Below are 25,608 nucleotides of genomic sequence, written 5' to 3'. Positions count from 1 at the left end.
ATTGTGACGTATTATCTTCACCTTTGAAAATGTGTGTTTTTGCCCCGTTCCGTGTCCGTCTACGAGCAAAATATCATGGAGAGCACAGGATGAATTGTTATTGAATTTTGTGGACGGACTCCATATGCCGTATGGAAGAAATAATTACGTGGGATCAGTGGTTCCATCCCCTCATCTGGGTTTAGGATTTTTCTTTATTTTTTCTCAAAGTCAACGATAACATGAACCCGGCTTTTCAATTAGTCTACACACTACACCAACTACTCGACTTCACCGTGGAGCTGTGTATATCAGTTAATGATAGGTAGTTTGTGATTCATATTACATTCATGTGAATGTTTAGTAACATCAGAAGACCAAATAAATTTGGTGCCAGAGATATTTACACTTTAATTATTACCAGACACGGAGTTTAAGGACATGTTTTCTTGTGAAATTCCTCAAAAGGAAGATCAATGTCTGGTCAAATTCGGTAAATGCTGTGAGAGAGATAAACTAGGTCTGAGGGGTAAATATTGCATAAAAAATGTGTCCTCTTTGAAACTCATTCTTGGATGAAATGTTGCACCCGCTGGCTTTAAATTAAACCAATGGTTTGAATAAAATGTGTTGTGGCTCTACGTGAATTTGTGTGAGTTCAGTCCCGATTCTGCATGATTTATCACGCGTATCAAATGGGTTTCTGAGGTGGAGGTCGAGTAGGCTTTGACCTGTTCTTACTTGCACATGTTTGTCACCGCTCACATTGTGAGAAAAATGCACTTTGAGTCCCAAAAAGAAAGTGCAACTTCTTACCTTTCAACTACGAGTACAGATGTTGTGAGGCGCAGATTTGAAATATTTTTTATCTGTTATTTATTTTATTTTTTTAATGAAAGCTGTTTTCAAACAATCACAGAAGGTCAGGTGGCAAAAACCTGCAGAACAATTTTCCATTTCACTCAGGCTCTGTGTCTCCTTCTTTGCATGGAGCACAAGTCCCCGGTCTATCTGCAGAGGTGAACTAAATGTTGGTGTTTTCTGTCCTGGGGCAAGGAACTGGAGCCATATGAGTCAAGTGGAAAAAACCTTGTTCCATTCCAAAATGCTGGATCTAGGTTACATTTGATTACATAGTGAATCATGTATCTATTTCACTTAACAGCCTTATGAGCGAGAGAAAAAAAAAAAAGGCATGTCACCGCAAGGCTAGCATCCATATAAACAAACAGTGTCCTTTTTTACAAAGCTTCTTTCTTTCCTTTGCCTCCATTGTAGAGTGAACGGAAAGTAAATGATTGTTGGGGGCGGAGAGAATGAAACCGAGAGGAGAGAGGGCGAAAACCGATAATAATCTCAACAAACTCACAAATCAGAACTAATGAGGTGAGGACCAAGCTGAATAATTTAAAATGTTGTGACACACCACTCAGTCATTTGCTTATAATTAAAGGGTGCCAGCTCTGCCAGGGATTCAAAATGTTTTGACCGGAACAAAAAAAACAACCACGATCAAACTTTTGTCTCACAACTTTCCGCGGTCTTTATGAATATTTGAATTCGCTTCAAAATCACATCCTTGGTGACGATGCGCGTCTGCCCAGAGGAACCTCCTCCGCGGATGAAAGTTAAGTATCAGGTTTGGGTAGAGAAGAGAAACTGCACTTCTATCAGAGACGGCTCCTGTCTGGAATCAAAAAATAAATGGTAAGCAAATGTTCCACACCAGACCTTGCTAGACACTGGACAGACTATAAAAAAGGCGGAAATGTTGATCGGAAAACCCTTCGAAATTCAATGAGCTCCGAAAGCAAGGTCTGCAGGGGCAAAAACTGCACGGGGCAAATTTTATTTAGACAGGCGGCTCAAGGCAACGCTGCAACTCTGAGAGAACGCTGAGAAAACAACGAACAATTGTCATGCCCGCGGCTCTGATAATAGCACTCATGATGGACCGAACAGTGACTATCGCTTCATAGAGCAACAGGTACGAGTGTTTGTGTTGGCAGTGGCTTTAACTGCTGAATTTTATTATAGTGACCAACCGGCCGGTTGTGACAGAAGAGTCCATGGGCGTGTCATTGGCCTGAATAGGATAAGTGCACATATCTTGTGACTTTCAACCTCATTTCACACAGACCAAAGCTCACCTTTCTTCTCCCACCCACCCATTCACAATATCCCTCACCTTCCTGTGAGGGCAGAGGTAAAGCACACAGACTCGAGTCAAAGGTCCTCTCGAACAACACGGCACTGAATGGTATAGAATGGCAGCCATTTTGGGGCACACCACTATTCAACAACCTGAATAACAGAAGAATAAAGGCCCATATATCAATCATCAATGGAAGACATGCAGAGAGCATGCCATCTGGCGCTTATTTTCTGAACTCTATGCAGAAATAAACACACATTTACCAAGTTCCACAGCTATAACAACTTGAAGATAGAGCTTATCTATCCACACATTTAGATAAGGCCGCAAACTATTTACTATGCGATAACACTCTCCATCAAGGTGATGTAATATCAATAGGCACAGGGTTCAGCAAAGCAACCAATCACATAACCTCCTACTGAAAAGGCCCAAAATTAACCAAAGTTGGACCAGTTTGTAAGGGTATTTGAAGTATGCATGAAAGGACTAACATAAGTTGCACATTCTCCAAAACAGGACATTCTCAATGCAAACAGGATGATTGAATGGAAATACAGTTTTGTTCGGTCAGAGTTTAACAAATTTCCTGTTTCCACCCCCAGGTTGCTGCTTCTTAGGGCCACGGTCCTTTAATAAAACAGATTTCATGGGAAAGCAATGTCTGCTTAGGACAACAAACACCGTTCTCTGTCTCTCAACAGTACTGGAAGAGGCCTTCCGGGCTCTTGCTGCGAAGCTGGGTGGTGGTGCCTTTCAACATACAAACATTTCCCACAATTTACCAGTATATATCCAGTAATATATATATATATATATATATATATATATATATATATATATATATATATATATATATATATATACATACACATATATACATATATATATATATATATATGGGCTGGTTTTTCCTTATTGACTGTCATCAACACACACACGCAGAAAAAACAGCATAATCGCCAGTTGTTAATTTTTTTCTAAAATGTATAAAAGTATACATAAACATAAAGTATACATGTATACATAAAGTACACATAAATCATTTAATGTGTGCTTAAACACCACACCATCCCTCTAAAACAAAGCCAACAATACCTCTCCCTGAACTGCGCTGTCTTTGAAGTTTACCGTGCTCCTACACTAATCTCCATTTTGCAGTAGACTATGTAATAATAGTAATAATAATAATAATAATAAATATATCTGCAGGCAGCAATACACAGGATCCAGTTTAGTCATGTTAGGTAGAATTTTCGAGTTTCCGTAATGCTCAGCCTTTACATTTAATGTTTTTGAAATAAATTGTGTATAAGGACATGTTTACTTTAAATGAAATATCCAATTTTCCATGTGTTTTATTCATATGCTCATGTGTTCGACCAATCACCATTGACTTACATCTGGACCAATCAACGTGTACTTATGTCACTGAATGTTCCTCTTCTGTCGTTCAGTTTAGATATCCCCCAAGAACGGTGTTTTAACAATTAGCATTGTTCCTGGATCATGCAGTGCGCACACAAAAGAAAGGGTCTGTTCCTCCAAAGGTTCTTAGAACTTCCTGCGGTGCGAAGACGCCTTCTTTTACCGCTTATAGTTTTGTGGGTTTTGTAAAACGCAGCACAAGTCACAGTTTTCAGAGTTTCCTTTCAACGCAGTCGGCTCAAGTTGTCCGTCTAGGTGTTGCGCTCGCAAGCGGCTGAATGTGAATGAGTTCCAAGAGATGAAGCTTTTACTTATACAGTATACGATGATGTTACAAAGCGGCCCGCTCCTGAAACGGATCAAATTACTGCGGTTTTTAACAAATTTCTGCTCTAAATGTAGATCTATATTGATCAAACTTGAACGACAAGACGTCTGAAATGTCCTGGTTCTCAACCACGCCTCTGCTTACTGCCGTTGACGTGTTTCAGATACTTTTAGCCCAAAAATCGGCAATATTAAAAAAGTCTGAGCAATAACAATAGGGATAATAATAATAATAATAAATATAGCTGCAGGCAACAATACACAGGGTCCATTTTAGTCATGTTTGGTACGTATTACATCTTGCAGATATTCCGTAATCTGGCATCAAATTAAAATAATTCTGCCCGATTCTGACCCTAATTTGTCATGCCGGGCAATATTTTCATTGTGCGGCCTCAATAGTCGTTTTAATTCTGTCCTTATTTTGTAATTAAATAAACGTAATTGTTTCATAAAACAAACAAAATTGACATGTTATTTCACAAACATAATAAAAACATGTCACTTTCAATTTGTACTTTATTGCTGTTGTTGTGCTAACACTCTACAATTAAAGAACTTTTTAAAATAGATTAATTACCTGTAATGTAAGACAGACAACATTTTTTGGACATTCGCATCCATTTGGAATTTGTTTTATTATGGAAGGACTCGTCACGATTTAATGTCTTCCCCCGCCAAGCCCGCCAGTTAAGCTGCAGTACGCTGCATGGACATGTAGATTCTTTAAAACAATCGTCTCTGTTTGCCTCTAAACCAAACCTTGTCATTGTTATAACTCACCGGGTTGTCTGTGGAAATAGAGCTGCAGCCACAGTGACGGAAAGTTGACGTTTGACGTATTTGCGGAATTTTGACCAGTTGATGCCGTATGGGGCAACAATGGCCTAGTAATGTCATTTTAGTGGTCACGCCTTTTTGTGGATTAAATTATCTGATTGGTTATGGTTCCATGAAACCGGAAAACAGTTTATATCTTTCCGTGACTATTAACAATTTTCAGGATATTATTTTTTCGATTCACTGCGAGAATATGAAACTCACCATGGACTCGCATATTTTGTATCTTACGACCTCCGCGAAACCTGCAAAGTAAGGAGGAGCACAACGCCGCACCACACAGGGTTAGATCCAAAAAGAATGTCTTCTTTTACAAAAGATCAAAGACATAAAATATCAATCGAACAGCCCCGCCGACTTCAACCAGGTTACGCACCGAGTTTGGAACGTCTAACCACTGCGGAGCGATTGACTCGACAACACGCAAGACGCAAATGGACGTTCGGAATCACAGCCTGCACATTTATAAGGAATTTTTCAAATTCCTACAGGATGGACCCCTAAATACATCTGCAGGCAGCAATAAACCTGGTCCATTATCGACACCAATTACACATTCTTGAGTTCCCATGGAACGTAGCATGAGTTCATGCTGTCGCTCCTCTGTACATCTGCATTGCGTCCAAAACGAGTTAAATATTCAGAGTTTTCAGTGAACGCAGCATCGACTCACATAATTACGCGGGGAGCCCTGGTGACACGCTGAATTACTAATACAAGGACACACTTGTTGCTTGCGTTACGCTGCAAGCAAACTCCATGTGTGAGGACGCAAATACGGAATATGTTTTAGACTGTTTAGACTCCTTCAGTTTGTGTGTAAGGGCTGGCTCGAACGTGGCAGGAGGTACACGGCACCGGGTTAAATGGAGAAAATACAATATCAAAGGAAACACTCCGCAGACATCAGGCAGGTAACACAATGCATGCGCCTCGCTTGACTTGCTTACCTGCTTGACGTGATGTGCTGGCGAAGTGTGATGCCAGGCTGCGCCGCCCCAACACGCACGCGCACGCACAGTTTATAACCACTGTGGAGAGTCCACACCACGTAGCTTTGCACATGTGAATTGACGTTTGTAGCCACAATCTGCACATTTACAGCAAATTGGATGATGACGTCACAAAGCGTCTTACTCCACAAACTCATCTCGCTCCATCACCCGACTAATGTGTTTCGAACGTTGCCGTGTCGGTGATGCATGAACGTTCAGCTACTTCCGGTCAAATGTTGTCGGTTTTTCGCTAATTCTTGCTCCTTATGTGGATCGATTTGGATTACACGTGAACCACAAAATATCTGCTGAGCCCCGGTTCTAACGACACCTCAACCATGTCCGTAGCTGCAGCGGTCGGCCTGTTCACACTTTTAGCTCAAAAAGTGCCATGGAGAAGAAAAATAATAATGATCCGAACAATGGCATAACATCCCTACAGGATAGACATAATAATAACAATTAAAACAATAATGATTATAATTAAAACAATAATAATAATTAAAACAATAACTATGTTACTACTACAAATAATAATAATAATAAATATAACTGCAAGTAGCTATACACGTGGTCCAGTTTAGTCGTTAATTTAGGTACATATTGCAGTTTTCCAGGTTCTGTGAAATGCAGCACAAGTTCCAAAAGTTCCAAACACCGTGGACTTACATCTGGACCAATCAACGTGTATGTGCATGTTTGGCTTCTGGCATTTGAGTCTTCTAGCGTCTAGAATTATGATTGTTTCTGGGTGACGCGTTTTTTTTCGTTGATACTACAAATACTTAATGTATTTGGACGTACTGTATCCACAATATAAACGAAAGAGCGGAAAGGAGTACAAAGCGGCTACACTCCGTGCACAAAGATTGACACAATGGTAAATGACACTTCTTCACCCTAGTATGACTTGTGTTGGAGGGAAATGGATTCTTAAAGACGAGGCTTGGACTTGTATAACTTCGGATGATGATGATGCGGCCCGCTCCTGAAACTAATTAAATCACAACAGTTTTTCACTAATTTCTGCTCCAAATGTAGATCGATATTGATCAAACTCCAATGACAAGACCTCTGAGACGTCCTGGTTCTAACAAGACCTCAAACACCGAGAACAAATCTTTATTTTTTTTTTAACGCGAGTGTTGAGAGCTGCGGGCTGGAATCCCTTTATATAGCTGCAGGCAACAATACGTCCAGGGTAGTCGGCCCTTAGTTAAAGTGCAATTTAAAGGCAAAGTGTTCAACAGCAATACAGCCAGTTAACGCCTCTGCAGGGTTAATATGAATGTTGTATTACAGAAGGTATGTTTCCATGGCAATTCTGTTATTGAAATATAATCTCTTCCTAGAACATTATAATTTATTCCACCAGACATTTCCATGTCCTGATAAAGGCCAGTTCCCTTTCTCAAGGTTTCAGAGAGCATTTTAGTCAAATTTGAATTGTCAGTAATGGAATAAACCTTTATCTTATAATGGCAACACATCTGGCTTTGACTATGAAGTATAAAATGTATATTATTATTATTATGATTATTATGATTATTATGATTATTATTATTATTATTATAATATATTAATCATATTATATTACAGACATTAATGCCGATCGAGCCGATTATTGGGTGACGATTGATCAGCAGCAAGAATTTCATGACCGGCCCAGCCCTCGTTGTTATATATTGGATGTATCGCTTGAAATGCAATGAACTGACTTAAATGATTCATAATCTAGCTACCTTCAGTTTCCATTATTTAATCCATTAAATGACCCTGCTGAACATTGGCTAACTATCCCTAGAAGTCAGTCAAGGGCCTTTACCGACCTAGCATGCCACAATAATCTAGTTTGCCTTACCAAATAACAACAACAACATTATATTGTAAATCATCAATTGATCAAAAAAAAAAAAAAAAAAAAGGTTAACCCCATGGGATTCCATTCAGCCTTGACAGGCCATTACACAAAATGCGTAATAGCATACAGAGAAAGCTCTGAATAATGCATCAAGTTATTAGACCAGATCTGTACTCATTCAAGTCCCAGGCACGCAACGCCAGGCAGGCGATTTGGGGCCATTGGTTTCCATCACCATCCTCCCCCTGGATTGATGCTGGTTCTGCATGCGAAGCTTTCGCCAGCATCCATCACAGATGCAATTGCATTAATAACACAAGAAATATTTACAGGGACACCTTGTAATGTATTACATTAACATTGTCACAAATACTGTTGTTTCTGATTAGTTTACTGCACTGCCGCCCCGTGATAAGCATAACAATATATAAACATTTTCATAGTGTGATTATCTTGTTGTGTGATTATCTGCGCAAAACATCTCTTTAAAAACATGTTTTACTGTAAAACATGTACAAATGTGAAAAATGTGCATATTCAAAAATAAATACGTGCATAAAGCACGGTTTTATCTGAAGTCTTGTGATATACATCTCCTATTTCTTCTACGCTGCCCCATCTACTAAGTGAGTGACACTTCCTATAGCCACCATGGCCACCTAAAGTGCTTTACAATTAATACCACTCATTCAATCATTAACACTCACACGACACAGCAAGCTCTAGGAGTTAGTTATGTGGTTACTCAATGGCCCTGTTTACATCTGGCATTAACATGCGTCTTGGGTGATCCGATCACAAGTGGACAGCTCTTAGTATAGGTGTGATCCGATCACTTAGACCACATTGGGAGGTGGTCTGGGCCACATTATGGCCACATTCTTTTAGCAGTGTTAAAGCGAATGTGTCCTGGGCTACATTGAAGGACTGTGTACTTAACTGACGTCCTCTGCGCTAGTGGAAGTACCTACTCATTCGGGCAACAACGGCATCATATTAAAGTCTGGATGGGAAACGCAAAGTCTCCCCGTTCCAGAAGTGTAGTATTTATACAAAAACATCCAGTTTTTACTGAATTAAGTCCCTTTGCAACGGAAAGCAATGGGGAGACGTGCATGGCGCGGCACGGGACATAGTTTTTTTGTTTTGTTCAAGTAGGAAATGGAGGAAAACGCACTTTGTTTTTATTTGTTTTGTCTGGAGACACGGAAACTGGAACGCGCAGTGGACGGGAGATTGCTCCCTCTTCACTGTCCCCATCCAAGGTGCAACGGGACAGTCCCTTAACTCAGTTGTGTTCAAAAATATTGTTTCATTAAAGTAGGAAATTAACGAAAAATAAATACATCTAAAATAAAATCACACTAAAACAGGCACGGCGTATAGTGCGCACTGCTGTCTAGCGGAGAAAAAAAACTCCACTTCAATTCTGTATGTTTTGTTCACGTTTTTAATTTTCCATACAAGTAAGAAAATCAGAAAACTAAAATAAGCCCCTTTCCCACATGGAATCCGTAACATTGCTGGATAAAAAAAAATATCCGGCAAAAGCAGTAGGTAGTCATTCCCACATGGGCTCATTTACGGAAAAGTTCTGTATCGAGTCTGTTCCCACTTAGATGACTGTTCCGGACACAGTATGTCATGCTAGCAAGTGCTAGACAGGTGCCTTTACCAAAAGTCCAATACAAACTTTCACCAGAGCCTGCTCCATTGTTAAGGCTCAAATTACAATGGTGAATATTTGTTTTGTTACATGCAGCAAGAGACTAATCAGTCATTGTTCCTTAATACAATGTTACAATATGGTAACGTAACAATGCATGAAGTGGCTTATTATCAACGTGTGGTTGCGTACATCCAGAGGATGCTTCAGTATAGAAACACTGTCAAGAGCTCCAAATAATGTTGACTCATTGCAAGAGGAGGATGCAATTATCTGCATTGAGCGGAGCCAAAGGAAACATTTCAAAAGGGCAACTTTTGAAATGATTCGTAATCTTAAATGAATAGATCTGCGGCTAAGGTGGAGGACAAACAAAACAAAACAATTCTGTGTCCGAGGCAATGGGCTGCTGAAGCTGGTGATGCGTGTCGTGATTTCACCCTTGGACGTCACGCTGACATGTACACGGGGCGACAAACTGACAGTGGCTCTGCATTGTGGCTTAAATCTAGGCCAAGGAAAGAGTAGGAACAAAAAAAAAACAAGAAAACCCTGAACATTGAAGTTGGATTCAATATATGCCGCACATTTTCCATTTAAAGTGGAAAGCTGCTGAGGTTAATTAGGGTGGCTGATCTAGACCTCATGTGACCCGTGCAGCCAGTAGAACGCTTCAATGGGCACCAAGTGAGGAAAACAAACATCTTTAACATCGTCTCCAACCAGATCTAGAAACCACGTATGTTCCGATTGCTCTTGATCATGTCCATCAATGTCTAAAGTTCAATCTTTATTCACAGCAAATCAAAAGGTGGTTATGATGCAGTTAAGGGATATGGCTTTGAATTTATAGCTGGCTTAAGGCCGAAACACCACAATTCTCCACAGTTAGATACAGTAGAGATTTTTGCAGCTTAATAAAAACATATTGACAACATTTATTTCAAAACAGCAGGTTTTTTTACAGCTTGCTTGGAGACAATCCAAGGTGAGTAGGCCACGTGATAAACATGTTTTCAACCTACTAATATTTCAATTACACGGACAATTCAGCTGAGATTTCCACAACTGCCCTCTGAATGGCCTCTCACTGTTAGTGCCCAAACAGGAAGCCCAAGCCCACAGGAGAGAGTAGATGGACAGAGAGAGAGTGAGTGAGAGAGAGAAACAGAAACAGATAGAGACAGAGAAAGAGAGGTGCACGTTGGAAGCATAATGGGGGGGCGGGCGGGGGAAAAGGGGTGGAGCAGTAGCACTGTAGGAATGGAAGGAAAAAAACCCTGATAGTGATTATATAGATGGATAGAGCAAGTGGCTGGAGGGAGGGAGGGGTGATGACCTCTTTGTCATAGTGACATTCTGTGCCACAAAGCCCCAGTGTGTGCTGCCAGCTGCTATGGATACGCGAAAACGGGAGCCAACAGCAAGGGCCCGGAGAGGAGGCATCGAGACAAACAGCTTGTTTTTGTTGATATTCAAACGGCCAGCTAAAAATACACAGCTGTGGGCCAGATCTGTCACCGGCTAAAAAAAGGAAAGAAAAAAAAAAAAAGGACTCATCTCTGACAGCCCGGCATCTTCAGATCCATAGAAAGGAAAATAGAAAAGCCTTCCAATTTAACTCAAAGAGCCAAGTGATAAGGCTTGACGCGAGTCCGCCTTGTAATGCAACACAAAGCATGGGATTAACGGGAGTGAGAGTCTACACATATAGGATGTGGATGGAGTACGGTCCAGACCCCTATTTTCCACATCCTGGTTGATCCGGTCATTGTCTGCACAGGAAGCTCAGCGGTTCAGGCCACGAGGTGGGGTGGAGGTGGGAGGCACATGAGGGTCTCGCGCCACGTGAGGGCCAATATGCCACTCCCCACCCTCAACTATGACTCATAAAGTCAAGTGAGTCACTTAGTTTTGCCTTGGATGCAGAGCCCTGATTGGCCTGAATGGGAGGTGGGCCAAAAGCCAACCTAACGAAATGTGGACGACAGCAAATTCAAAACATCTACGTGTGCGCCGCCGTGCAGCGGATCTCGCACCTTTTCTTGTGCACGGGGAAAACATGTCGTGAGCCATCGGGAGTCAAGAAGAGAAGGAGCAGGAGTGGAAAGTGGAGAACTGGAGATCGGCAGTAATCTGACTGATGCTGCGTCAGTGGCTGAGGATGCGCAGCAGATGAGGCCTGCTGTAATTACGTGCCGCACCGCAAAACTGGCTGCAGCTTGTCATTTTTAGTGGGTGGTGAAGGCTACAAAATAAAGACTTTACCTTATTTTTTCACCATAGTTATAGGAGAGACTAGGGAGTTTCCCTTCAGCCCTAAATTGTCAATAGCAGAGCATGAACAAGTGTTACTTAGCAGCGGTGGAGCAGTGATTCATCCGTTCCTCCCCTGATTTATTCATTTACATGGCTCAAAAGACATTCATGTGCCTGAAAACTAAAGATGGACAACGTGACTCCATCCAGAAAACAATTAAAAGACACAAAACCCTGAAAGCTCTTACAACCCCCCCAAATAAAACAAACAAAAAAACCAAAACATTTTAACCATTAGACAACAATGAGGCATCATAGCCATAGTTGCCGAATGATTTGAGACCTTTCCTCAATTAATTCCATTTATGACTTAAACCCTGGGAAGGCTTTAGCTATACAAGATATTTTTTAGAATTCTATATTTAGAGTTTTGGATAATTCTATTTTTTTCAGTTCACACGCTCGACAAAGAAATACTGTTTGAAACCCTTTTAAGATGCGTATTGTTCCTGTCAACGTTTGAACAGTCCACTGAACTGAAATGTTGACAAGTGAAAGGATTTACATTTTTTTTAATCGCAATACTGTTTCTACAGAACTGGCTAACTTCTCTCCATACACAAAACTATAGGATTGTTTCTATCCTTCTATCACTACTATCCCAACAGTGTCCAAAATGAGCACGGATTGTTCCACTCCATCTCCGTTATTAACACGAAAGATGTCAAACGGCAAGTTTGACATCTTGCTCAGTTGTGGACTTGCCTCACAAGTCCACAACTGAGCAAGTGTGATTTTGTTTAATAGAAATAAAGGGTAAAGGCTATGCCTTAAACGGGAAGGATTGGCAGCTTGTTGATCCACACAACACCGTGGTCAGTGAATCTGCGTAGTCCGGTCGCAACGACAACTTATGTAAAAGCTCCTGTCTTGCAGTGGCCTTCCAGTCCTCATGCTGTATGTGGTCTCCGTCTCCACTTTTACATGCGTTTCATTGGCAAATGAAATACTGATGTCCAAGTGTGTGATTACCAAACAGCAAAGTGGCCATCGGTTTCTCTTGTCAGGTCGATGCAACAGAGAAGGACAAGACAAATGGGACATGGGCTGTGCAAATGGTTTGGAGTGAGGCCCAGACGCAAGATTGACTCCAATGAATGTCAATATAAGGTGAGTTTAAAACAGACCCGCCATCCAACATGCATGATAAAAGGCACCCTCGGAGCTAGGGCACTCCAGTAAAACCTTCTTATGGATGTGTGTGTGTGTGTGTGTATGTATGGTGGGGGACATAGAAGGAAGACGGGAGGAGGAGCCAGACAGCATTTCGGGGAGGAATCAATTTAACTGCACGCAGAGGGGAGCGCGCGGAAAAAAACCCTCTGGCATCACATCCCAAGAATGTTAGCAATGAGCTTACAGACCACATCCCAACACACAAGACTCCGAGCCGGAATCACATCCAGACCTATAACAGCGCTGGAAAAAAAAAAAAAAAAAAAAAAGAGAGGGACGGCAATGGAACGCCCGTGTGAGAGAGGGGGCCCTCTCCGACGGTCCAATGAGCATCACCCTCCCGCATCACATGACGCAATCCACAAATGGCTCGGAAATCGTTCCATACTGCCAAAATTTTCTTTTAAAGAAAATAAAAAGAGGGCGAGAGAGGGAGAGAAAGATAAAAAAGAAGAGGGAGTGAGAGAGAGAGAGAGAGAGAGAGAGAGAGAGAAAACACAAGGCGATGTGTTTTACTGCATACCTCTGGCTGGGTCACCACGAGTACAGCAGAGACATAAAACAAATCAGACCTGGAATGACCCGGGCTGCGGAGAGAACTGGGCTACACTGGAAATGTACTCGCCTTGGCCATTCACATGTAGGTGCACAGCAAGGATGGAAGAAGGAGGCAGGAGCGTGTGTGTGTGTGTGTGTGTGTGTGCGTGTGTGCGTGTGTTGTGGGGATATGAAAAAAAAAAAAATCTTAAGAATAAAAACAGTTCCAAATGAAATGATACAGTGAGAGCATGGCCATTTTCCTTGTGTTTGTGGCCCTTAAGACAGAATCTTGACCTCGCAGTTACCGTTCAGACAGTTTGTTATTTCCACTAAACCACTAGATAACCAGACTGGTCCAGCCGTGTCTCTTCAACCCCGCGTCCCCCTCACCCCATTGTCCCTCCCTCCATCTCAGCTCTTTCCTACGGTCACAGGGAGCGAGTTACAGCAGTTATAGCACATGACAAAGTGACCTATGCCCCACACAGGATGGGCTATACTGGGGTGGAGGCGATCGGGGGGGGGGGGGGGGGGGGGGGGGGTCCCGTGTCCAAACCTATGGTCTCTCCAACACTTCCTCCCCTGCCCCGGCCCCACTACCAGCCTGCAAGGGGAGAGAGGCAGTGATGGCAGCCTCCCCCTTACGCTGGGCCTCTTGCTGGACTCTGGAGAGGGGAAAGAGACGAGGCAGGGAGAGGCCCACTCACACACACACACACACACACACACACACACACACACACACACACACACACACACACACACACACACACACACACACACACACACACACACACACACACACACACACACACACACACACACACACACACACGACTTGTCTCTGTCTATGCAGAATAACGAACAGAATAAGTATTCTTATGCACACACACACGCACGCACACACACACACCTCAACTGGACAGGACTGGACAGAAAATAAGACAGTGGGTGAGGTGAGTGCAAATTCACTTTAGCAAAGTCAGGGTTACATAATTTCCACATAAAAAACACCACGTTCTTTCGTCAACACTTATCCAAAAGAAAGATGTTTACATAGCGAAATCTTGGCAATCATTTCCCGAACATGAAAAAGGTTTGCACGTCAAACAAAACATACCATGTGACAAAAAAATTCAGATATTCAGAGCGGATGGTTCTATAATATGTTATTGAAATAAAGTGCAGCTATATATCAGTTCCTCTACAAACTCGGTTCACGCCCACATTCGGTTCCAAGAATGTCACACCTGCCCGGCCTGTTCCCCCGGGACCCGTGTGCTCTGTGTGAGTGCGGTTTTCTTTTACTTTCGGATTTGGTGTGAATGTGAGTGTTGGGTGGTTTATGGTCTGCCCCTCTACTGTATCTCTATCCTCCGCCCGGGTCCTGGTTCCACAACCTCATGATCGTCAGCAATCAGGCTCACTCCACTCGGCGTACAGCAGCTGCCAGCAATTAGTGACCCTGCATAAAAGCTCCGCTGTTCCCTTCCTCTGGTGCCAGATCGTCTTCGACTGCCGACAACGTTTCTAGCCTCCTTGGCACGATCCTGCGTTACCTGTCCCTGTGTTACCTGTCCCTGCCCTTCCGGTCTGTCCTGCTCCTGTTTGTCAGTCTCCAGCTTCCTCCGCCCGCCCGTCTGCCTGTACTCACCTGAACCCGTACCATTCCCCAGTTTGTATTAAAAAAAAACCTTAAAACATCTCTTAAGACGCCCCCCGTGCCTGCGTTTGGGTTCCGTCGCCAGTGTCTCTCATGGCAAAGACGGCTTCACTCTGAACAAATTTCTGTCCCTACAGGAAACATTACCCGAATAAAAGTGTTTGGCCAACATACCATCAACCATGGGGGGGGGGGGGGGGGGGGGGGGTATGAGATGATGAGATTATTAGTGAGAACTTAACACTTCATTAGCCTGAAGGGCACTGAAAATATTTGGCAAACAGCACACGTATACATAAAACGGCAAACAACCGGCCAATACAGTAGCATACAGCAGCCTCTCTCCTTCTATAGGATCACATGAAAGAGGAAGCAACCAATTACTGCAATCACGAAAGGGGAGTCGGAGCGATCGCGTGGGAGACCTAGTGGACTGTACCACCACTGCCCCAGAGCTCTGTAAACAACCTACCATTGTGTCAGTATCTGAAAAATACGTCAGGGCTTCGTTAAAAATTTGACATGGTAGATCCCGGCATATTTAGGAACACACATAGGAAGCCTATGGGGTAGAAAATGGACATGGTGCCATCTGATTAGAGGTCTGTCGCAAACTTCCATATCGACGAGCCAGATTAATCTCGAGCTTAGCCATTTCAGCTAGAAAGTAAAATGGGGAGGGGAAACCCCATTTGACAAGTGTCCAAAAGAAACCTCTAAGTCCTTCCACGTTCCTCTAGTCAAACTCTAAAGTTTCCTCGCTTACGGAATCGGATAGGTGTAAGAAATCTAGCTTAAACATCTGGTATAAACTTGATCAGTGACAAAAACAAAGGAACTGGGAGCTATGTTTATTTCTTCATTATGTTATTAGAAATAACATAATCAAGGCAGGACGGGCACTCTCACATGCTGATGTGACGACGCTCCTTCCGCCCGTTAGCAGAGTTACCTATGTGCAGAACAAAATGAACAAAAAAAAAGAAAGAAAGAAAGAAAGAAAGAAAGAAAGAAAAACAGCCGCCATACAATTTAAAGGTGCACTTTGGAAGACAAACTGTGTGTTGGAATGGGCGACTTGCTTCCTGGTTAGGTTTACAGTCATGCCAGTCATGAAACCCAAAAACACTTGAAACGGCTCCTCTGATCTGCTGTCTGCATTTGTTCCTCCTTTGATTGATTGGGGGGGGGGGGGTGAGATCGCCGCACTTGAAGATCATCGGCGTTTTTACGACGGCGGCTATAAAAGCGTCACAGTCCCGTCAATGATTTGCTCATTATTATGTCATTAAAACGCACCACAACAACCCCTAACCCCGACTTGCGTTGAACTCGCCGCACAGGACGCGGCCCCTCCCACCTTGGGACCCCGCGAACGTCGACGAAAGCCCGGCGACTGCCGTGCCTCCTTGTTATGACAACAGAGCAACTTCACCGCCGCCTCCCCCGAGGAAGGGCCGCTTTGGTCGCACGCCGGGGAGACGTAGCTCCCAGACTCAGAGAACGCACAACGCCTGCCACCGCCTCAACTAAGTGACCGTCGACTGGGCTTGCGCGGCTGCACGGTGTCATCACGTTGACAAACTGCGGTTGCGAGCGAATGAAAGTGACCAAAGCACGAGGGCCGACGGGAAAATAACAGAAAAACTAAACAAAACAAACAAAAACAAAACGCAGCGCCCACCCCCCCCACCCACCCACCGAACACGTGTCGACACCCCCTCGACCGCTGACCCCCAAACAGCACAGATCGCAGAGACACGAAGCACTCGAAAACAAAAACCAACAAAACGAGCAGCAACGACAAGAGGCGGACAGACAGAATCCCGAATTCAAAAACAAAACAAAAACAAAAAACAACCACGTCACGGCGCTGGGCGGGAGAGGAGGAGGAGGTGGGGGGTGAGACTCACCTGGGAGGGGGGTGTTCGCATGCCCCGGTGGACGCGGTGAAACGGGGGGAGCGGGAGGAGGAGGAGGAGGAGGAGGGGGCGGCCCGAAAACGGTTCTCCGGCGACTTTACTCCCGAGTGGTTAATCCTGTTGGAATACAAAAGCAGAATGGTATGTCGCAAGTCACCGTGGGCCCTCAGCCTCCTGCCTGACCCGCTGTGTTTATATAACAGCGAGGGCTCCACGGGCCCCGCTCCCTGCACAAAACACCCCGCGCGGCCGCAGGGGGAGGAGGGGCGGGCGGGGGGGGGGGCGGACTGGACACGCCGCTTCTTCTGCGGGATCGCGTTCATTCTAGCACCGCAGCCCCACATTCAACCGACCGTGTGTGTGTGTGTGTGTGCGTGGGTTGGTTTTTTTTTGAGACCCCGACTCTGGCATTCCTTCTGTGCGCGTAGCTTTTTTTTCCTCTCCGGGTGAGGGTCAGAGGGATGCAATGTGTTGCTTTTCTATTGTTTTGGGTGTTTTTCCATCCCGATTTGTTTTCTTTTTTCACTCGTGCTTTCCGGTTTCGAATCTGCCGACTTTCTATGTACTACTTAGTCCCCTTTTCTTTTATTTACACGGGGGGTAAAGGTAAAAGAAAAGGGGAGGGGGGCGGGGGCGGGGGAGAGCGTGCCTTCCTCGGCCGCTCCACGCCGGGTCAGGACGCCGCTCCGCCGGGTTCCGTGCGCGGCGACTTGCCTACCTCGGCTCAACTTTTTTCCCATCCGGACCGACTCCGCTGCTTAATCCCCCCCCGCCGCCCGGGTCGGGGCGGTCAGGCTCTCGCGGAGTGCTGCCCCTCCATGCCGAGGTCCACGCAGCTCGGGTCGGGATTAAAAAAAAAAAAAAAAAAAATATGTAAAAAAAAAAAAAAAAACACACACGCAGCGCGCGTGCGGGGGGAGGGGGGGTGCGGTGCGGGTGCGTGGGGGGGGGGGGGGGAGTCGCGAGGGAGAAACCCGTCAAACTCCCGCACGCGCCCTTCCCGGGGATCCGCACGTCGGCTCGCGAGCTCGGTAGCCCGTGGCTAGCAGGCTGCTTCGCCCTCACGCGGCGCGCTAGCAAGTTCCCGCAGCCTCCTCAACTGTTTCCTCCGCGCCGAAACAACGCCTCGACGACCGCGAGGACACGACCGCGAATGGCGACACAAAGGTATTAATCTGTAGCCCCGCTGGTCCGACGAGTAACATCCCTCCTCCGGACCCCTAAATAGATAGCCATTACTTTTTGTTAAACCCCGCCCACCGGACCGGACCCCTACGGGGGCGGGGGGGGGGGAGAAGGGGCGGGGCTTCCCGGCCCCTCCGTCGGCCAACCAGAGGCGGGCTCGGCGCGCACGCCGCGCCGCGATTGGCGCAGCCGCCCCGAGCTGCCCCGACTTACGCTCGGTCGAGTCCAATGCGTGTAACATGTGGCGCCCCCCCCCCTTTCCCCCCCGCCCCCCAAATAGGGGTGTGTCGTGACGTCAGAGGTAACCGAGAGGTAAACAACTTTGACCGCGTGAGCTTTTAAAGCGACACGGTTTCACTGTGAGCGCTTTATTCACGGATTCACCGCCGGGACCGGAGCGGCGGCACTGCGGGCCCGGGCCCCCGGAGGAGGGGGGGTGGGGCGCGTCCCCCCCCCCCCCGCATTGTTATGGTCCACGTGCTGCTGCACAGCGACTCACACGCACGAAATGCACCTTTTTTTTATTTTTTTATTTTTTATTTATTCCCTCTTAATCGAATCCACACGAATCTCCCCCGTTTGCGTCGCTCGCTCTTTATTTTTATTTTTATTTTTATTTTGACTTTATTTCAAATGACACGTGAACGACTTTGCAAGCGCGTGCAGCGCTGCGTGCGCGTGCGGGAGGGGTGTGTCCGCTCCGCAGCGCAGCGGTAGGACGGGGAGACGGGCGGCGGCGGCGGCGGCGGCCGGACGGGGAGACGGGCGGCGGCGGCGGCGGCTGCAGGAGTGGGTGACGGGCGGCGGCAGGACGGGGAGATGGGCGACGGGGTGACGGGCGGCGGTGCGGCTGCACGGCGGAGTGGTGCTGTAACGCTTGCAAATCGCATGAGAAATAAACGGGGTCCTCGTCTCGTCGACCATAAACCATCGCGTCTGTCATAATCAGGGAAAAAATCCAAATATATATCTATACAACGAGTAATCAAAATGTAAGCAGGAAATATATGTATAATCACAGATATATGGATGTGTGTGTACAGTAGTGCAACAGACTATGTACAGTTTATACAGTGGGAAGTGGGGGTGTTATTCCAGTAAAAATATAATAACGTGCGATGACGCAATAAAGGTGCAATGCACGCAATGATGCAGATGACATAAATATACATAGGCTATAAATTGTTATTCGCTCAATGTTATCTATTTGCAATTTACCGATGCAGAAGGAACTGTGTTAGGGAGGGATGGTGGTGGTCTAAATCGGGGAGAGAGAGCGAAAGAGAGAGAGGCCCGGGTGAAGGTCAGGGGTGTGTCTATAATGTCAACACAGTACACTGCAGATATGGAGGGGAGAGAGGGGGCCCAACTGGGTCTTCACATCCTGTTCCAACCAAGACCGAAGCCCCCTCATTGTACAGCGTGTCAAAAGAATACGGAGACTTTGAATGTTTGTTTTAGTCATTATAAAATACTAATGATACAGGAATAACACAAAATAAAGTTATTTTTCTAAACTAAAACTGTGTGAATGCACCGTTATTATTATTATTATTGTTGTTGTTGTTGTTGTTGTTGTTGTTGTTATGCAATCCTCTCTCTCTCTTTCTCTCCACATCAGAATTTGTTCTAGCTTTTAAAGTAAATTCAGACAATTCTGTGACCTCCGGTCTCCTTTAACCGAGCCACGTTCTTGTCTCCATCAATTGCATATCAGGTATTTTGCCTACTCATCAGCCCTCCACTTATCCCCTGCATTGATCCAACAGTCAGCACAATGTGCACGCCACCGTTTCCGCCCCGTTCCCTTTCCAGTGTGGCCACACGCACTGGAAACCACATTCCATACGTGACGTATCCCGCGACTGAAGACGCCGCTCAACAATTATGGTGAATATTAATGGCCACGGAAGGTTGTTGTCCGGTCTCAACACTTGCCAGTTTATTTATGGCAAGGTTTGCGTTTTACCGTAAGGCTATGCATGACCTTAAAACTCTGTCATTTGTCCATTGAGGGCAGATTTGTGTAAAGTAGCTGATAGTAAAGAGCACTGGGGTGTTAAGTTAATTCTCGTGGAGAGTGTATCCTTGTCCCGTGGCTTGGGCATTCTCCAAGCTGGCACCGGCGCAGTATCAAACTGTTCTGTTAATGGGAATTTATTTGGCTCCACAACATCCATGTCGGGGCTGTATCCTGACTCCTGGCCAGCCATTTTATGTCCTCCAACGCTCATGCTATCGCCCGGCAGCACGGGCTGCGACTGTTTTGTGAGTTAGTCATCACACCCCAATCAGACAGTATGTGATCCTAGTTAATACGACGGTCTTAAAGGTGGGATTCAAAGGTGACCCGGCACGTGAAAGAACCCAGGTCCTTAGATAAGCTCGCGAGGCGAAGCCAGAAGACGATAAATCGCAAATAAGGAATGTGTGCCACTGACACAGGCACCTATCTGAAATGATAAAGGTTTGGTTGGAGCTTTAACTCAAGCTGGTTAATAGAGTCTGTGGTGACATTACATTCCAGCCGTGCAGGGCGAGAGAGCTTTGTCACACGCAACACAATGCAATCCATAATATTGAGTAGAACAGAATAGCAGAGAACAGAATAGAATACAGTAGAATAGAATAGAATAGAATAGAATAGCAAATTGTTGTCTGATGTGAACATAGTTATCAGAGTTACAAAGGATATCACCACATAGTAATGCCCTTGCCTGTGCTGGAGGGCAGTATGTAGGCTTTAAGGCCCGCTAACAATACCAAGTACAATCATGAATATCGGAAACATTCACCGTGTGTTTGTGCTTTTTCTAACCATTCATGTTTCTTTTAAGAGGGAACAGCATTCACATCTGAAATATTTATTCCCGTCATTTAGCAATTATTATTGTGCTCATTAATCTGGGCCCTTGACAACTTCCGCCAAATAAAAACAAAATTGCACCGCGGCAAGCCAACACGGCTGAAAGTCCTCTAAGTATGTTAAATATTTACTTAACGGACTACGTGTTATTTTCCCTTCATAATTTACACAGGAGATTTACACAGGGGAGCCGAGCAGAGGTCCAAATGCTGACTGTTCTCACTGCCTAAATATACAGTATATGCCTTCCCAAAATGCACTGCCTGCCGTTCACCAACGCTGTCGGTCAAATCTGTGTGATGAATTCTCAGTGGTTTGTCATTCCCAGACACAGCGATAAGCCACAACCCACCCGGGCTGCTTTTCCTCAGAAGCGCTGCTAAACAGCTCACGGATTGAAATGGCTCATGAAGCTGCTCCGACCAGCTCCCTCTTCTGGGAAATGAAGAGGCGCATGGCGGACTTCCATCACGCCCGGGCGACACCCATGATCACGTCCCAGTGTACTGTACGTCAGAAACATATTTACAAATGAATACAACGTTGAACCTCTCCAAATGTCCAAGAAGTTGTTTTTTTGTTTTCTGTGTTTGATAGAAAACACACTTGTCTTTTTTTTTTTTTTAGCAGCTACTGTATTGAGGAGATGATGAGACGTCAACACCCTGACATGGGCCCCATCTGTTTCTGTTTCTTTAAAAGTCAGACACGCTTTATTCTGCAAATGCGTGACCGAATGGAATATACTGTATTTGGCCATGATCAGTACTTTGTTTAGTGTCATAGAGCTGGTAGACACTTACTCGAGGCCGGTGTGCTGGTCTGCTCCCCTCTATGAACGGCTATTGATCGATGGAACTGGGACAGCTGGTTTAGGGGTGGAGGGCTGATGTGAACCCCTTTATTATTCAGATTTTGTTATTAAAAATTAGATTGAGTGCTTTCACTCATGGACTTTTTAACAGTACTTAAAATGGCAATCCATAAGACTGCCCCCCACTCAACATTGACCCTCACCTTCGCTCTCAGATGTTCACTTTCTATTCTGCAAAACACGCCTTCTTCTGAACTTCATTTTTTCATTTTTTTTGGTCACTTGAGGTGGCGGGGATATTTTGTCATCCCGGGGTGCCGTTCTTTTTTTTTTTGTGAAAGCTCATTTATACGGACAGTTTGCTGACCACAACCGACTACGCTTTCTAAAATTCCCTGCGGCCGCCATTGATTTATTATCATTTTTTTTAAATATATGTGCTGGGTTTTTGCATTCTTTCCAGGAAAGGCGGACCAAAAGCACGATCCGCCAACAGAATCATCTGAGTACGGCTTTAAGAGACGGCCTGAGAGGACGCCAGGATCTTCCCCGGGATCCAGGCCTGTTGTGCGTGGATGGGGTTTCTACTCTCAGAACTCTGTCACCCTCTGCTGACCATGTCGACAGTTGCAGTAAAAAGGGAAGAAGCGCCGCAGTCCGTCCCTGTGTTACACAGACGAGAGGAAACACACGCAATGAATGTTCTTTCCGTGCAGGGGCGCCGGGGCGGGTCACCGGGTATAATCACAACCGGTGGCGAGCAACACTCGAGTTTCTTGTTTGGTGTTGCGCACAAGGTTGATCCCCCCCCCCCCCCCCCCGCACACACACACATGCTCTTTTTAAACTTTTAACTCGAGTGGAAAAGCAGAGAGGTCAAAGAGTGTCGATTAGATTTAAAATAAAAAACATTTTTAAAAAAGAGCGGGAGCGGGCCTTTGCATCGCTGCGATATAGCACGACGTATGAAAAAAGGTATACAAAAAAGTGCCCAAATGATTTTTAGCACATTTTAATTTGTAATCTTTTACTCATACAACTACTATGACTTATCATCATCATCATCATCATCATCATCATCATCATCATCATCATCATCATCATCATCATCATACGACTACTACTACTACTAATTATTATTATTATTATTATTATTATTATTATTATTATTATTAATAATAATAATAATAATAATAATAATAATAAAATAAAGATAACAACAATAATGACATTCTTCTTCTTCTTCTTCTTCTTCTTCTTCTTCTTCTTCTTCTTATTATTATTATTATTATTAATATTAATAAAAATAAAATTATTATAATAATAATAATAATAATAACAACATTATTATTATTGTTATTATTATTATTATTATTATTATTATTATTACAGCGATTTGAACCGTCTCAAAGCCGAGCTGCGGCGGCGGCCCGCGAGTCCTCCTCTTCCGGGGAGAAAGGACGCTGTGGACCGCGCGGCGGTCGCTAATCCGGGTGAATTAACGGCTTAACGACGAGCTTTTCTCTCCTTTATCTGAGAAGGAGTCCGGCGCTGGAAGGGTCTTCAAGGACGAAAAGAAGATCGGAAGACGTAGTTCCCACCGCGGCCGGTTGACACCTCTTATCCCCAGTATTCGCAGCGCTCAGCTGTAAAGGTCCCATGGTGTAATGGTTAGCACTCTGGACTTTGAATCCAGCGATCCGAGTTCAAATCTCGGTGGGACCTCGTCATTTTGTTAAACGATAACAATTGCTTTATGAATAATAATAATTAAAAAAACACACCTTAAAACATGGTAGTACATGTCCCGCTGTTGTTTTAACTTCCAGAAATACTTCAGGAGGAAATACACGGAATATCCATCCCTGTGCGTATAACTCAGGACACTAAATAAAGTGACATCCACCGTGAGATCGAATAAGGAAACACTCACATCTCCACATCTTTTCCTCTTGTTTTATTTTCGCTTCTCTCCTCACACTTCGCTGTTCTTGTCATCCCGTCGAGAGGCATGAAATATATTCCTTCCTTTTTTTTTTTTTTATCAAACATTTCGTTAGGAAAAATATTCATATTGGGTTCACCGCAGAAATGGGAATACTGTTTTTTGGTTTATAAAACACACAAAAAGCGACCACGAGCATATAAATGAAATCAAGTTACACTCAGCAGAAAATGTAAAGTCTTTGGTTTGAAGTGAAGAAGAGAGCAAAACAGAGTTGGACGCAGGCCGTGCCCATGATCGCACACCTACACGTCACGGGATGCTTCGTATCAACTTACATTGGGAAATGAAGAGAAACCAGAAGAGACATTTTCCCACCTGCTTTCGCTGAAACCCGAAATAAAAACCTTTGAAGTCTCCGGGTCCGAATGGCGTTCCAGTTGCACTTTATAAATATGTTTATGTTAACATATTGATTATACTGTCCAGGAACATTTCATTTGTAAATACTGTTTAAAGGGTAAACACCCCGCCCCCATATAATTTTTGAGCAACAAAAAATAAAAAATACTCAATAAAATGTGACATTGAATCATTGAAAACAATGTGCCGTAGCACAATAATTGGCCGTAATATTTGGAAACGGTTCATCACCGTTTGACATTTTCTCACCATCTACAGTCCACCTTGCATTTAGAATGCACACGGGCGTTCCGCCTTTCACCTCGCTGTCGCCAAACTATGACGAAACAATTCGGAAAACAAAATGCGATCGTGTTATGTGCAACGGCGAGTGTGACACTTCAAGGACGAATATGTCAGTGCGCGTTAAAATACACACAGCTGCAGCAAGCCTTTCCTGAGGACAAATAAAAAACAAACACCGGCGCATGGAGAATAAAATGTACACAAAGACGTATCCACCGTACGATCACACAACAGCTTGACTTCCTTTGAACACAATTTCCTCTGTTTGGCAACGAGGCCGCGGGGGTTGTCGTCGCCCGGATCGCCTGGAAACAACGGCGCTCTTTTTTTTAAATTCCAGTAAGAAAATAACAATAATAAAAGATCCATCCGAGCTGTTTGATGCGTCGCATTTCGAGCTGAATAACAGTCCGGGGCCAAATAGATTGACAGTCATGACGTTTATAAGGCGCGCGCCATGCAACAGAGTACTCCTTCGGGACAATGAAAGGTATAGAAATAAAAGTCTAGAGATGCATACAATAACAGTGAATACATGACCCTCACACCAAAAAAAAACAAAACGTTGTTAAATCTCATTTGGCAAGAGTTTTAGAAGCTTACTCACGGCTTGTGCTTTACACAAACATAGAAATTTGATTTGATTGTCCCATAGACCTGTAAGCTGTCAAATCCAAACCCTTACACACACACACACACACACACACACACACCTCTCAAAGAGTGTTGTGTTTAGAGTCATAATAACACATCGTCCATTCCACAGGAGTTGGCGCGCACAGGTGCCCGCCTCATCTCCTCAGCTGTGGCCCCAGCATGACCTTGTTGATGAAGTTGACGATGGCCACCGCCGGCTGCTCGGGGTCCATCTCCGCAAAGAGGTGGCACACGTTCTCCGTGGCGCTGCCGCTCCGCCTCGCCACAAAGCCAAACATCCTGCGGGAGAAGGAGCGTCAGGAATTACCGGCTCATACAGTATCACAGTGCTAGTTAGAAAAATAAAGAATAAATAAGGACACACACACACAGACACACACACACACACACACACGCACATACAGTATATATATATATACACACACACACACACACACATACATACATACATATATATATATATACATACACACACACACACACACATATAAACACACACATATACTGTATATATACAGAACATATACGGTATATATATATATATTTACCGTATATATACTGT

General features: G+C 44.5%; 2 protein-coding genes across 6 annotated transcripts in view; both read right to left on the bottom strand.

Moving 5' to 3' along the window:
* Positions 1 to 17,630, bottom strand: part of LOC307231059 (vitamin D3 receptor B) — a gene marked incomplete at its 3' end in the record, with an annotated part of 30,502 nt that extends 12,872 nt beyond the window's left edge. The window contains exons 1-2 of the mRNA XM_080001606.1: positions 17,590 to 17,630; positions 16,863 to 16,988 (exon numbers count right to left, since the gene is read on the bottom strand). The remainder of the gene's footprint in view (positions 1 to 16,862; positions 16,989 to 17,589) is intronic.
* Positions 17,631 to 23,678: 6,048 nt separating this feature from the next.
* The window catches only part of LOC307230365 (tensin-2-like), a 30,732-nt gene continuing 28,802 nt past the window's right edge, over positions 23,679 to 25,608 (bottom strand). For all 5 annotated transcript variants that reach the window (XM_080000689.1, XM_080000690.1, XM_080000691.1 and 2 more), the window contains one exon: positions 23,679 to 25,325. In XM_080000689.1, the coding sequence (XP_079856815.1) occupies positions 25,181 to 25,325 (145 nt within the window). In that variant the 3' untranslated portion in view covers positions 23,679 to 25,180. The remainder of the gene's footprint in view (positions 25,326 to 25,608) is intronic.

The sequence above is a fragment of the Zeus faber genome (genome assembly GCF_960531495.2).
Source record: "Zeus faber genome assembly, chromosome: 5".
Taxonomy (NCBI): domain Eukaryota; kingdom Metazoa; phylum Chordata; class Actinopteri; order Zeiformes; family Zeidae; genus Zeus; species Zeus faber.
Note: the sequence above shows the minus strand (reverse complement) of the source record. Positions and strands in the feature narration are given on the sequence as shown.